Below are 15,419 nucleotides of genomic sequence, written 5' to 3'. Positions count from 1 at the left end.
ACTCTAATCTAAGTTGATTTGCTTTTTTTTTTCTTTTCATATCAAAGGGTTATTCAACAATCTACGAATACTCGCTTACTTGTGTTAACTTCGGATTTGCTGTTGAAATTAACGATTCGAACATTTGTTTATGAGAAAAATTTAGTAGGTAGCAGTTGAGTTGAGTGGAAAAGAACAATGCTAATTTAACAGTGGAATCGCGAGTATACGAATGTAGCAGCGCATTTTAGCAAACTTTCAAACGACGAATAGAACGAACAGTAGATAGTTGGTTGAAAATTTCTTGATTTTTGTTTTTGTTAAGCTTAACTTTTATTAAATGTTAATCTCAAATGGTTTTTGTTGATTTTAGCTTTTGAACGCTAATGTTTAGGAAAATTTGACTTAACTTTTGTTAGAGTGATTACGTAAAATAATGATAAAATACAACAACTGATATTTTTTAGAAAAGTTTGTACGATCTACGAAGAAAAATGTATAAAAACTATATCTCAACAACTAATATTAAACGGCGCTAAACAAATTGCTAACAAAAAAATTATATTACTAACAAAAAACAACAAAATAACTAGCCTCACTCGCGTATGTTTGTTTTTTTTTTCAAATGTTTATCTCTTTCGAGTTAACACAACTTAAAGGCTACATCGAATCTTGTAAGATATTTTTTACATAAACATTATTGCCAATTGGAAACGTTTTTTGAGTTAGATCGCAGATGGAAGAAAGTTTACAAACTCTATGACAGATGATCCACATTATTTGTGATTCTTCAGAATCACGCACAACCAAATTGACTGGAAGTTACATATGTTTGTTTGAAGTTACAATTTGAGCATTCCGGTTGTCTGAGAACTTAATGTATCTATTACTTTTGTTTTCCATAGATCTCTTATGGAGTACTTAACTAACAAAAATTAAAAAAAAATCATAGAGTTTCGAAATTATTTTGTTGAGTTTTAGCCACATAAATGCCACATTTAAAATCAAATTTACGGTTACAGTTTGATGAAATTCGCTTAAATATAAACTTAAGAATTCGGTCTATCCGAATCGAAGAAAAATGGTTCAACATTGCCGGGCAACTACTCCTTGCCAGTTGGCGCCGTCGGTTCCGCCGAGGGACATTTGGAACCATCCTCGCTGAGCGATCGCCGCGAGAGTTTCTTCTGATCGTCGCTGTCCTCGTCCGAGTAATCTTCGTCGTGGGTGTGCGTCACCGAGCGAGGCGTTTCGGGTCGGGTGTGCGGGACGGAAACGTTTCCACCCGTAGTGGCGGAAGCACCACTTCCGATTGAGACCAACGACGGATTATGGCCAGTGGCTAAGTTGTTGGATCCCCCGGTTGGTTCACTGATTTCGGTGATGGCCTGGAAGGAGAAACGAGTTATCAGTAGGGGTACGATACAAGTAAATTTTATTTCAAAACTCTCTGGAGCCACTTTTGAAGGTGCTTGGAAAATGTTGCCATAATTCGCTGAAAACTGCTCGGACTGATATTCGAACCAAACGGCATTCGTATATATTCATAATGGCCGTACTGGGAAAGCTGTTGATTTGAATTCAGTACTGGCCCAAGGAAGGCCGAGTATGGTAAAGTAAACCCAGGTCATGTAGAAACGTGACTTCAAAGATCATCTCTATACTAGCGACCTCTAAGATTGGAGTTTCGTATGTAACTCTAGTTTTAGTTTGTAGATATTGCCTTGTGGAGATGACCACAGCAGTTGAATAGTTTAAGACTGGATTAGACAAGCTTAAGAGGATTGCCGTGAAATGATCCTTCGAAATAGAATACACAGAGGACGAGAAAACTAACGTTGAAGCATTAGAGACGGTAGAGAGGTCTTACGCCTAAGAAAAAGGGACTGCTGTGGACTGAATGTTGAACGGACTTCCAAATTCCATTGTTTTTGCACCTTCTCCGTACGCAAAAGCAGTACACCATAATCCTGCTTTAAGGGTCTCGCTCGATGTCACTGGTTACCATCGATTGGGAATCTGAGCTCGACCTATCTGATCCCAACGCTGCCGACGAAACCTTCTCGCACATCTTGAATTACGTTATCGATTGCCACGTACGAAAACACACTACTGAAGAGAATATACGGACTCCTTGGATCACGACAGAACTCTGACGACTGAAGTCAGTAAACGTTGTTACCAAAACTATCTTGTTCGAGTTTAACGTGATCTCAAGTCCAAACCTAAACTGTTTTGGAAGCATGTTAAAAGTCAGCGGAATAAACCTGGTCTGCCAATCCAAATGTTTCTGGATGACAATACGGCTTCCCTTCACTGTGGAAGGAATCTTATATAGAAAAAGCAACAGGAGAGATGTCAACAACTACAGGAGAATCTCGGCTTTATGCGCAGTAGCTTGGATCCGATTTTCTTGCCCTGGAAAATTATTTTTTCCGACGATCAACACGGATCCATGCCCAAGTCTCCACCACAACTAACCTTCTGACCTTTACTTCTTACGTGCACGAAAGTTTCGCTGCGAAGTTTATACCGATTTGTCTGTGGCATTCGACAAAGTCAACCACGCCATTAGAAAGCTCGAACGCCTGGGTTTCTGTGGAACTCTTCTTGGCTGTTTCCGGAGCTACCTTTTTGGATGTAAATTAACAGTTCGCACGGGAGACTCTTTCTCCAGACAATTCTCTGCCTCTTCTGGTGTGCCTCAGGGAAGCCATTTAGGACCGATTATCTTATAAATCTATTTCAACGATGCGCTCTCATTTCCCGACAGCCCAAAGCTGTGCTGACAACCTAAAATTATTTCACAACATCAACGTCCAGGACGATATTGATTTCCTACAAAATTAATTTAACCTCTCCGCACACACTGGTGTGACATAAACTGCCTGCCATTGAGTCGCAGTAAACGTGCATTCTTCAGTTTTTCAAGAAGGCGGCAGCCTTTTCCGCTGAGTACTTCCTCGGAGATGAGTCAATCGCACGAGTAGAATACATCAATGATCTGGGCGTAATTCTAGACCGGGAGCTAGAATTCAGGACACTCACAAACTACGTTGTCGTCAAAGCCTTCAGAAGTCTTGGATTCTGATTTCGAGTGTCCAAGTACTTCAAGGATGTGTATCACTCGAAAAGTTTGAATTGCATTATTGTTCGCTCTATCCTTGAATATGCATCAGCTGTTTGGTGTCTCAACTACCAGAATAGAGCCGAACGGTTCGGGGCTATACAGCGGCTCTTCTTGTGGTTTGCCCATAGACATCTGCCTTGGCAAGACCCATTTCACTTGCCAAGCTCTTGACATCGCGAACCTACACCCCCACGCTACTGAAAGCTATTCCTATATGTGACCTAGAAACCAAGATCTTCGATTGTATGTTCCCATTCGATCAAACAATTACAAAGCTAATAGCGGTATCACCGGTGTTATGAAAACATCCAACCGTTTTTCTGAGCACTTCGACTTCGATGTTGCGAGAAATGCTTTCCGAAGAAAACCAATTTTGACAAATATATGTTCCGTTGATTTGAAATAAATAGACAAATAGACAATACGCCGTTTCCGACATTGTGCTAGCCTGACTATAACTCCGACACTCATGCGAGTATTCTATCAACCTGCTGGCAGGGCCCCGCAAAAAAAGGTGTTTTCGTCGTTTCCCCATCTTGCTTCTCTGGGAACAATGAGCAACTTTGATAAACGATTCCTGCGTATGAATACAGCACACGCAGTTCAGCGTGAGCACCAAAAGGCCAAGAGGAAGCCAATGGAAAGACGAGCCAGCGCTGGTAATCCATAGGAAGGTCGTCGAGACAGAACCGTGTAAACTTGTCGGACCGGGAGCTAACTGGTGTATTGTCGAACCGGGAAGCCAAGAGACACGGACAGGTGCTTTGGAAGGTCGTTGGGCTGGTGCCATTGGAAGCAGACCGGAATCACTGTGGGTCGTCGTGCCAGAAGTGAGAAGCCAGATGGTGGTAATCGAACCAGGAGCCTCTGCATGACTTACAAGTCGGGAACCACGGAAGGTTGTCAAGCCATGGAAGGGCGTCGGACCGGAAAGCCATGAAAGTTCGTCGGGAAGGCGTCAGTCCTCAGGGTAAGCATCGAGGCGCAGAGGTTTGAGTCACAGGAACTCAATAGAGCCGCGAGAAATGTTATCGAGCCTCAAGAAGGACGCTGCGAACCGAAGGAAAGTTGGTGTCGTCGAGTGGGCCGAAGGATGGTCGTCGATATGAAGACGATGGTTAGTCTATCGCGGTGCATTCGGGGGATTGCAATAGAGAGAGAATTCTTTGCATTTAGAGTGATTATGAAAAAAATACCACAACTGCTTCACAATTTCCAACAATTTGCGAATTTTCTTTCTCTCCGAGCACTGGTTTCTCTCATTTAAACTCAAATCCTCAAATCTTCTCATTTTCCCGCACAAATTACCACAATTTGCGTGCGTTTGCGTTTGTTCTCTCTGTTCACTCCGTAGTCCTCATCATTGTTTATCTTTCTCGAAGATTGTTTCTCAAAGTGTGCGTCTTCGTAGAAGACGGGAACACCCTCGTACAATCTCGTTATGGTGCTTGTTCTTTACTTTCTACACGTTCAACGTCCAAAAACACACAATTGAGCTGGGGCGGCAATACAACACTTACACTGATCTCATCCTGCAGCTGCTGCTGTTCGGCACTCGGGGTACCGAGGTTCCTCGAACGGGTCCGCTGAATCATTGGGGCATCGAGCGTGAAGCGCTGCTCGTGCGCCACCGTCGACTCGTGCGGCAGCAGCATAGCCGGCGCCCGGAACATGTACGAAAACGGATAGTACATCAGATTCAGGATGGTGGCGGCGTACAGATCGGCGTAGCGGGAGACCTTAAATTGAAAGGTTTTTTTAGAAAAGTTTTTCGTAAAAAGGGGAGATTAAGTTATACCTGACTAGAGAAGAAGGTTTGACGGGAGCCGGAACGGAAAAGGGAGCCCATCATACCGTAGGCCAGGTCCATCTTGTGCGTCACATCGCGGATCGCAGTTCTAACGGAAGAAATGTCCGGCTTTTCCTTGGCACTGGAGTCCATGTTTTTGTAGAGGTCCCCAAGTTTGACGTCCAGGCGTTGGAGTTCGGCAAACAGCTGGCATTTGTCGGTCCAGACGTGCAGCTCCTGGACCAATTCCGGAACGATGAGGAACGTTCTCCAGCCTCGGATTTTCTTACTCTTGAGGATGTCACCGAAGATGTGATCCCCCACGTACAGGACGTCCTTACCTTTGGCGCCGATCAGTTTAGTGAAGACATCGCAGGAGCCGCCCGAGTAGACCTGGTTGGCTTGCAGTGGACCCATGTGGGTACCCACTTTGAGGGCACCGGTCGTGGTGTCCACTTGGCGAAGGATTGTACCCTCGCCGAAGAACAGTGGCTTGCGGGCATCGACGACGATCGTGTCGAAGTAGGTCTTCCAATCCCGGTGCGGATCTTCGGGTTGAGCTCCATGCGGAAAATCGAACAGGAACGTCATAATGCGATTGGTGAAGTTGTAGTCACTGTTGGTGAGGAGGAACAGCTTGGCTCCGGACTCACGGATGCGGGACAAGACCATCGGTAGACGTTCGTCCTTCTTAACGTATTCGTCGAGGTTCTGAAACGATATTAGGGTTAGAGTAGGTTACAAAGTGGGAGCTATTAGACAAACCTCAAGGGTTTTCTTCTTCAGATCGCCGTAGATGTGAACCCAATCGACGGCACCGCGAACGTCCTGGAAGATCGACCGGAAAGACATGAACAGTTCGCCGTACTTGACGCCAGTTTTGTCGACCTGTTCCGCGTACTGCGGCGAACTGGTGAAGAAATCTACCAGGCAGGCCAGCAGGTAAGTCTCCGGCAGGTTGAACAACGTATTTAGCACGTAGACTCGGCTTTCGTCCAGCTGTAGGAATTTGTTCGGGTATAGCTCGTATACCTGGGAACTGAAAGAAAAATTCATCAGTTTATCGATCAACAGATGGCGGTTGAGTACTTACTGCTTCAAAAACTCGAAACCGTGGACACAGACCAGAATGTTTCCGTATGCATCTACCTTCAGGAGGTTCCCATAGAGGGTATCAAACCAGAGGCCACGCACCGGAAACGAGGGATCGTACTCAAACTGAAGGATTTCTACCGGATAACCTAGGGCGACCAGCCGTTCTTTGACCAGATTGAAGCCGAGCTGCTCGTACTGCGGCGATTTGTACTCGGCAATCGTGTAGTCCATATCGAAGCCATAGAACTTGATGTTCTCCAGATGGAGCGACCGGTTGACGAAGATTCTGGGAAAAGACAGAGGAGAAAAAAAGGTAATCAGCTTGAGTTCATACTATGACATTAAAAGATGTGTTTTTTTCAATTTTATAAGATGCTATCAATAAACCAAACATATGTTTTTCAATCCGGTTCCACGAAAAGAAAATGTATCACCGTTGATAACTCAACCAAGCAGCAGGGAGTTTGGCGCCAAGCCAATCTTCCAACTAGCAGGATCTAAATTCCACCCACTCATGGTAAAAGAGACAGAAAAAGGAAGAGAGACATCGGAAGAAAATCTGATAATCCTATCAGGGGAACACGATCCAATGGTTTTTACCGGAGAAACAGTCATTGAGCGTGTCTTTGACATGTTCATGGGTTCGAAGAAATTTGTCTCTATGTAACTAGATGTGTTTGTGTGTTTCATCGTGTGCCAAGGTTAGTTTCATTCGTTCCACTTAATGATTGTCCTAAAATAAGGATACACTCTAGGACCTTCGGAATACTGGTGGTTATTCCGAAACAGGCTACATGGCAACATATGGGGTGATAACACATAAATGCGTATCAGTAGAAGTAGCACCATAAGTAAGCTCTCATCACGTGGGATCAACTGACGAAGAGATAACTTATTTAGGATGGGAAACTTCACCGATTGGAGTGGCTTAATTTGTCAACCCTCTAAATTGTCTCTATTGCTTGTTAGTCATTACTAAAACACTTGAAACAAGCTCTTCGGAAGCTTAGTTGAATTCTAGAAATTATAGAAGAAAAAATTGGAAATTGGAGCTTAACAATTTGAAGAATGGATTTGAAGGTTGATGGCATATACACACTCTGTAACTGAGGTAAAATACTAATATTTTATCTGGTGTTTATTGAGTGTATCACAGTTACGACGACAAAAAAAAACTCATCTCAACCTGCCCGCCGTATGATTATCGGGATTTAACGATATCGCAGGTGGCTGAAATGTTTCGAGAAATTTTAGATTATTCTGCGACATTGATATAACGAAAAAAAACGAAGAATTCTGACTGCAAGAGCCAGATTTTGCCGGTACCTATACAAAAAGTCCCCATATCAGAACAGAGGAAACACAATTAAATACGGTTAAAAATTGGCGGCATTTGAGAAGCATAACAATTCTGGTTTTTGAGAACCTGTATGAAATCAAAACCGTTTTTTTCATGCGATTTTCAGTGATTAACAGCATTTTGAAGTTCAGTGGAGGCCGCCATCTTGGATTTAAAGATGTCGTCTGATAGCGAATTTTGACTTCATTTGGTTGAGCCCTTTAGTCAATACCAGTATTGTGGGGCTTTCATTCGATTTTTAGTTATTTACAGCATTTGAAAGTTCAGCAGAAACTTCCATCTTGGATTTCATTATGGCGTCGGCTGGCGAAATTCGATCTGTACTGATTTAGCCATTTCACCCAATATTGTTAGAGTTTTAAGTGATTTTCAGTGATAAATTTATTTTAATGTTCAGCCCAAGCTGCCATATTGGATTTCAAAATGGCGTCTGGTAGCGAAATTCGACTTCTACTCGTTTGGCCCTTTCACCCAATACCCATACAGTGGGAGTTTCAAGCTATTTTCAGTGATTAACAGCATTTTAGTGCACAGCGGAAGCCGCCATCTTGGATTTCAAGATGGCGTCCGATAGCGAAATTCGACTTCTTCTAGTTTAGCCCTTTCACCAAATACCAATATTGTGGGGCTTTCATGCGATTTCCAGTGATTAACAACATTTCAAAATTCAGCGGAAGTCGCCATCTTGGATTTCGAGATGGCGTCGGAAAGTAAAAAATCGATTTTTTCTTATTTAGATTTCAAGATCAGATAGTCAAATTCGACTTCTACTCGTTTAGCCCTTTTACTCAATACCAATATTGTTGGGGTTACATGAGATCTTAAGTCATTTACAACTTTGAAAAATCCAGCGGAAGCCGGTATCTTGGATTTTAAGATGGCGTCAGAAATTAGAATTCTACTGGTTGATGTATTTCATATGGACGTTATTGTAAGGGTTTTATGCGATTTTCAGACATTTACAGTATTTTTAAGTTGAGTGGTAGCCGCCATCTTAGAATTGAAGATGGCGACGGAGAACGAAATTTGACTTCTAATCGTTTATCACTTTCACCGAATAACCATATTGTGAAGGTTTCAGTAATTTACAGCTTTGAAAAAAAAAGTGGAAGCCGCAATCTTGGCTGAATGATGGCGTCAAGCAACAAATTTTTTTCCTACTATTTAGGCCCTTTCACTCAATACTCGTATTGTAGATATATCCATATCAGCTACGAGGTTTCCAAAACTATAAATTTTGTAAAAATCAGTTGAGAAACAAGAGACTCCAGGGACTGTAACGGATAAACATTTCAGGGACGGATGAGGGTTAGTCATGCTGAAAACACAAAGTAATATTGTGTAGTGCGAGGAAATGTGCGATATAAATAAATAGATAACAATTAGAATCTTTATGAAAAATATTTCTTTCGAGGAGATTTATTCTGAGGAAATTACGCTGAATTTAAATTGACTAAGTATAAAGAAGAAACAAAAATAATTAAAATAGAAAAGCGATGTTAAAGCCTAAAAACTAAAAATACTAAGAATTTACATTATTAGCGCTACAAATGCAAAAAAGCTTTCATGATAATTGACTGTTTTAACGGTTTTTTTCTTCTTTCAAAAACTGTATCATTTTGGTTTTAGACATGTTATATTTAGTTGGTCCAATAATCGAATTTTTTGAGCCCTAAAGATGTAATAAATAGATCGACACAAGAGTGTAAGTTATCATGAACATAGGTTCATATACAGTGAGCGAAATAAGAATAGCACCACTATGTGTTTTGCTTGTTAAAATATGAATGTTTGAAAATCACCAAAATTTTCTTCTACAAATTGTTTTGAATTGTTTAACGGATAAATCAAGCATAAGTTTACTTTTTTTGGACGTTGCAATTGGCGTTGAGGACCAAAACTATGAAAAAAGGGTGCGAAATAAGAATAGCACCACTTGTGTTTTTCAACAAAAACAAGATTATTTCTAAAAATTTACCGTGTAAAAGTGACTAATAATGCATCTCGAATTATTTGAATAGATAACTGTATTTTAAGGAGTTTTCTAGTAATTCAAAGATTTCAAAAGGTTTTAAAAGGGGGTTTTAAGAGATGCTCCTATAGCGTTTAGGAATTTGATACTTGAGCTGCAATACTTTATTAAACTGCTTTATTTCTTCATTATCATTCATTAGTATGATGCAAATTGACGAAACATAGATTTGAGGCTGAATTTGAATAACAAAAACAGGCTGCAAATTCAAAAATACTAATGTTTTTAAATAGTCAAACGCTATTTCTCTAGTTTCAAGTCATAGATGGCAGCACTGTCTTGCAATTAAACCGAATTGATGCCCATTTTCAAATATCTGGGATTAGTTCAGGTGTGCTGGATAATTTTGGTCAAGAAATAAGTACTTTGAACCGTGTGATCGCCTTGAAAATTCTAAGATCACAATATCACAAAATAAGAATTTCATCAAGGACCGATAAAAGTGAATTTCTTGGACCGATAATCAGAATAATTTTGTACTTTCCGATGGAGCTTGATGAACCAGATAACTAGCAGTATTATTGGTATGATTTGAAATTGAATCGGGAGTTGAGATGAGCAGCAATTTTGGCGGTGGTATATTCTCGTGCTGGTGATTTTTTTTTTTTGCAAATCCGGAAAAGATTTCTGCAGCGTGAACTCCAACAAAACTGTGTTGGAAAACTACCTCGAAATGATGAATATGGGCCTAAATAAACCTGAAAAATCAATATTCAGACTTAATTTGGTTTTAACGGCAAGATAGTGCTACCATCTATGACTTGAAACTGGAAAAAGTGATGTGTACTGAAAAAAATCTAAGTTTATGAATTCCAACCTGATTTTTTTCTGATTCAAAATAAACCCAAAATGTTTGATTCATCATTTCACGTCATTTTAAAGAAGAAAGTAAGTAGTTTGGTAAAGAAATACAGCTCAAATATCAAATTCCTTAGTTCTAGAAGAGCATATCTTAAAACACCATTTTTAAACCTTTGAAAACCTTTGGAATTCTAAAAAACTCCTTAAAATGCAGTTTTCTATTCGAATAATTCATAGAAGCATTATTAATCATTTTTACACAGTACATTTTAAGAAATAATCTTGTTTATGTTGAAAAACACAATTGGGCTATTCTTATTTCGCACACTTTTTCCATAGTTTTGGTCCTCAACGCCAATTGCAACGTCCAAAAAAAGTAAACTTATGCTTTATCCGTTAAACAATTCAAAACAATTTGTAGAAGAAAATTTTGGTGATTTTCAATCATTCATATTTTAACAAGCAAAACACATAGTGGTGCTATTCTTATTTCGCTCCCTGTATAATTGTATGTCACAAAGTTCTGTTATTGGAAGAATGTTATGCATATGCAAGGAGCAAAGCTATTGTGTAGGGAACAGTAATGAGAGCCTTAAAATGTTTCTCAAACATCTATTCTGAAGCGTTTGAAGTTTCTATTTAGAGGTGTGATAAAGAACTCTCCCTCGAATCAAATTTCGGTAGTTTATGGGGGAGTGCATAAAGGCGTAATAAAATTTTCAAAAAACATGTTGAGGAACAAAATTTCGCAGTTTCCACCAAGCTCAACAAGCAGTTTTGGGCTCTACTCTGTGGAATATACGTTAAGGAATCTTGTCAAATGTTCAATTTAGTCAAACAATGCAACTGGCAGCTTTATTTACCAGCATTGTTAGATCTGTCACGATTGATATCTTTTTCGCTCTAACCCTCTCTTCCTCCCCAATGGACATTGCCCAAACATGTCCATTTCGTTCGTCTGTCGTGGGCAGCGTTTCATCTGTAAATCGCTCAAATCCGTAGGTTTGAGGAAAAACGCAATGGTTTTGGCAAAATGAAACTTGATGACCTTTTGTTTTGGTCGTCAGGTAGAATTTTCGTTTAGGAAATGCTGAAAATCCGTAGATTTCGAGCATCGATCCGTAGAAGTGCCTAAAATCCGTAGATACGGCAATGCTGGTCGTGAACCATATCGGTTGTGCGCTTTTGGCGCGCAATAATACATTGTTTATTCTAATAAAAAGCAATAATACATCGGGACGAGAAAATTAGATGGTCTTGTCGGTCCTGCGGTAGACTCTGGAATGCCCCCACATACACTAAGAACGAAAACCGCAAACTGAACTCAGCAGAACGTACAAAAAAAACAGCAAGCGTCCCAAGTAACTCAGATTAAACCAACTAGCATTAGGAAGTTTTATTATGGCTTTTTTTGTGCAGCTCGTTTTATGACGGTTTTATTATGGTCATGCAAAGTGCTTATATATATTTTTGGCTGTGTGGCAGCGGCCTAAAGAATACTGCCACTGGGATACTGGTCCATGTCGTACGAGGCGACTTATCCAGTACTTCCCAGATACGTTTATCTCATATTTCTGTCTATTGGAAATCAATGAGGCTGTATCTGGGCGGGGGAGAAAATAGGTCAAGGTCAATTATTGCATGCAGAGTTCAGAAGTTTTTCAAGTTCAAAACATTGGAAGGAAATGTTTTGAATCTGAATCAGTTTTAAATTCTTGCTAGTATTTTTTAACCTTTGTACGTATTTTCTCTCGAGAAGGGTATGCCAATAGTGCATATGTAGTACTTGCATTTGCACAAGCTGTATTCTTCCATATTTTCTCGTTCTACCAATTTGGAATATGATTTTTCATTTAACAAATCTCTTTGCTCTCCTAGTAACTCCGTTCAATAAAATCTCTTACGGTCCCATTGCTTCTGGCTATCTGTTAATATTAACCGATTTGAAATCATAGAAGCATATGATCTAAATTACGTTAGTTATATCTGTTACGTCAAGCGCAAAATTAGTGTATTTTCCTTATAATGGACAAGTATTCAGTCCCTTCTATCTTTGGATTGGCAACAGAATTTTGTGGATATAAACGTCCGTTTGTATAAAGATATTAAATTGTAGAAATTGCATCATGGTTATTCAATCATTGAAGCCGTACAAATATCGTTTCCGTGGAAAAAAAAATTTCAAAAAAATATATATATTTTTTTTTTTAGGGTTGCCTAAAGGCCTCAATGTTCCCTATTAAATCAAGTTTTTGATCAAAACTTGTACCGCATGTCGACAGTCATATCTGTTTCACCTAATATATGTCACTTCTCTTGTATTGACACATGTTCCCTTAGCTTTAGAATGGTATAGTGTTAAGAAGAGTCAAAGCTCCTCTAATATCGTACTCTGATATTCCGTATCATACGTCAATCCTGGTTCTGGAATCCACTGCTACAGCTTCGTGCAGTGTTAATATCGCCTGTTTCAAATTTGGCGTCACAGAAGCTCATTGAAGTCCTCTAACCAGAGCGCTAACTGGTCAGTTAAATAAAGTCTGCTACATTTAATATTGGAACAAATTCTTTTGCTCATTGTGGCGCTCCTAGTGGACGGATTTGGAAACTTTTTTCACCCACGTGTCGGGAAATTCATTACCTTTCACCATGTATTTATGTCATAACACCAAACGATAGCATTTTGTAAACAACCGCCATGGAAGCCGAACGGAGAGATCAAATTGTGCACAGTTTTCTTGAAAATCCATTGTTGTCGGCATCGAAGCTAGCTAAACAGCTTAAAATGCCCAGAAATACCGTATGGCGTGTTATCAAGCAGTACAAGGAAACATTGACGACGGCTCAGAAGCCGCATTCGAAGCGTCGGAGTGGAACTGTCGACCGGAAACTGCGTGGGAAAGTCATCATGGCCGTCAAGAGGAATCCCAATCTTTCAGACCGCGATTTGGCCAATAAGTTCCAGGCCGCTCACAGTACGGTGCGACGAATTCGTCTCCGGGAAGGAATAAGGTCATTCCAAGCCAGCAATCAGCCAAATCGGACGCTGAAGCAGAACAATGTGGCCAGAATCCGTGCTCGAAAGCTGTACGACCAAGTGCTGACCAAGTTCGACGGATTTAAAGTCTGCTTCATTTAATATTGGAACACAAACAATTGCGTGTAGTTCAGTCATTTATTAACGAATTCATAATTAGTTTTTCATACAAATGTAGCATTTTCTTTACTCTTTCATAAAAAAAAATTAAAAAAAAAAATCATTGCTGTTTCGAAGAAATTCTCGTACTCGTTCTCGTAAGAAAACTGTGCACAATTTGATCTCTCCGTTCGGCTTCCATGGCGGTTGTTTACAAAATGCTATCGTTTGGTGTTATGACATAAATACATGGTGAAAGGTAATGAATTTCCCGACACGTGGGTGAAAAAAGTTTCCAAATCCGTCCACTAGGAGCGCCACAATGAGCAAAAGAATTTGTTCCAATATTAAATGAAGCAGACTTTAAAAATATATAAAATCAAGACTTTGTGCTCTGAATCTGCTTTATGGTTAAGCTATGATTCAGATGTACTATTGTATGTATGTATGTATGTATGATTCCCCCATCGGTAGCAAGGTCCAGCCTATGTCTGTGTGGCTTGGCCTTCGAATTGACTTCTAGGGCTTCCACGGCCGATGGTTCGTCGAGAGAAGGCATCCAACCCTAAGAAACCTACAATGGTTGGCAATCCACTCCACTTGCAATAATCGCTATGATTCAGAGGTACTGTTGTACCTATATTTACCTTCCACTTAGTGTGTACATGTCCCTCTTTTGCCCGACTTCTTTTTTTTTTTTTAATGTATGTCAGAATTTAACAAAGGAAGTTTAAAAAAAATGTACTTATTTCCAATATTTTGATTGAAAAAAAGCTTCATTGCTTAAAAATCCCTATGTGGATAGGCTAAATGCCAACTTTGCCATTATAAAATCGTTTATTTGCCCTCATGGTAGCATCCTGGTTAGAACATTTTCTAATCGTTGTAAACTCAAATCTCCTGAATTTTGTAGTTGTGAATGAATAATGTATGATTCTTTTAGCTCATATATGCCTGTTTTTCGATTGCTAGAAAGCTTTTATGTACTCTCGCCTATCCTGATATAAGTGTGCCTCATTCTAAGAATTTAAACTAAAATATCAATCTGTCATTTTTCACCCAATGTGGTTATAAGCTTCAATGCTTCAAAATTCCTACGGGGATCGGCTTCATGCCCTAAATATTTATTTATTTTCTAATCCCTTTATGGTTTTCAGGTTTCTCAGGTATATGATGAAATCTGTAAAAAAAGGCAGGCATTTTTGTCTCTTCTGTGGGACGAAGCCTGCTTATGGTTTTTGTGCAAATTTGTTGATTATTTAAAGGATTTTTTTTTGCTAATCAACTTGTTCCGTGGTTATAACTTCGTATCTTATAAGGCAACAAAGTTATAAGCTGTTTAACAGGGGTATGTCTTTTGGCATTGAAAAACTGTCAATTCAATTGACATCATTGCTACTGCCTTGCGAAGTATTGCATGAAAAATAGTCATGCAATACCTCGATAGGCACCTAACAGCGATTTCAATTGTATTTTTGTTTTCCTATGCCAAAAGACATATGTACATCTCTTAACGGCTTATAACTTTTTTGCCTAATAAGATACGAAGTTACAATATTCGACAAAGTTGTTCAACGGAAAATTTACTGTGAATTTATGAATTTGCACAAAAACTATTAGCAGACTCGGTTCCACAAAAGAAACAAAAATGAGGTTTATTTTTCAAAAGTTCAAATTTCCTCATGCATGTAAACGTTACTAAGTATTTACTAAGTAACTAATTTTTAAAATTTTGGAAAAAAACATGGATGAGTTTTTAATAAAAACGAAGATTTTTAGAGACCTCAGATCCACTTAGTCTATTGCCTCGATTCATTGTCTCTTACCCTATCTTGATTTTTTTTAATTATCAACGTGAACCTTCACCTTTTCTCGAGACTTTCCGTTTCAAGAAAGGGCAACCCGTCTCATGATGGTAAATATCCTATCAACAATAATCCGCCGCCAGCCAGCAAACGTGTCAGATCCAATCAAGTGTAACCCTTTCAAGAATCGGGCCTTGTCCTGAGTCCTGACTGGGTATTCATGTAGATGGAGTCGTGTGCCGGATCGGAAAAGCCTAAAGCTTCTTTTCGAACAATTTCGTTTTAGCTACAC

At 39.7% G+C, this 15,419-nt stretch overlaps 1 protein-coding gene across 3 annotated transcripts in view; it reads right to left on the bottom strand.

The window, feature by feature from the left end:
• Positions 1-587: 587 nt before the first annotated feature.
• The window catches only part of LOC129738470 (cytosolic purine 5'-nucleotidase), a 96,472-nt gene continuing 81,640 nt past the window's right edge, over positions 588-15,419 (bottom strand). For all 3 annotated transcript variants that reach the window (XM_055729683.1, XM_055729682.1, XM_055729681.1), the window contains 5 exons: positions 5,992-6,279; positions 5,664-5,937; positions 4,908-5,609; positions 4,630-4,848; positions 588-1,367 (listed from right to left, as the gene is read on the bottom strand). In XM_055729683.1, the coding sequence (XP_055585658.1) occupies positions 1,083-1,367; positions 4,630-4,848; positions 4,908-5,609; positions 5,664-5,937; positions 5,992-6,279 (1,768 nt within the window). In that variant the 3' untranslated portion in view covers positions 588-1,082. The remainder of the gene's footprint in view (positions 1,368-4,629; positions 4,849-4,907; positions 5,610-5,663; positions 5,938-5,991; positions 6,280-15,419) is intronic.

The sequence above is a fragment of the Uranotaenia lowii genome, chromosome 1, assembly GCF_029784155.1.
Source record: "Uranotaenia lowii strain MFRU-FL chromosome 1, ASM2978415v1, whole genome shotgun sequence".
Classification (NCBI taxonomy): Eukaryota; Metazoa; Arthropoda; class Insecta; order Diptera; family Culicidae; genus Uranotaenia; species Uranotaenia lowii.
The sequence above is the reverse complement of the archived record's forward strand: the minus strand, read 5'-3'. Positions and strand labels throughout refer to the sequence as shown.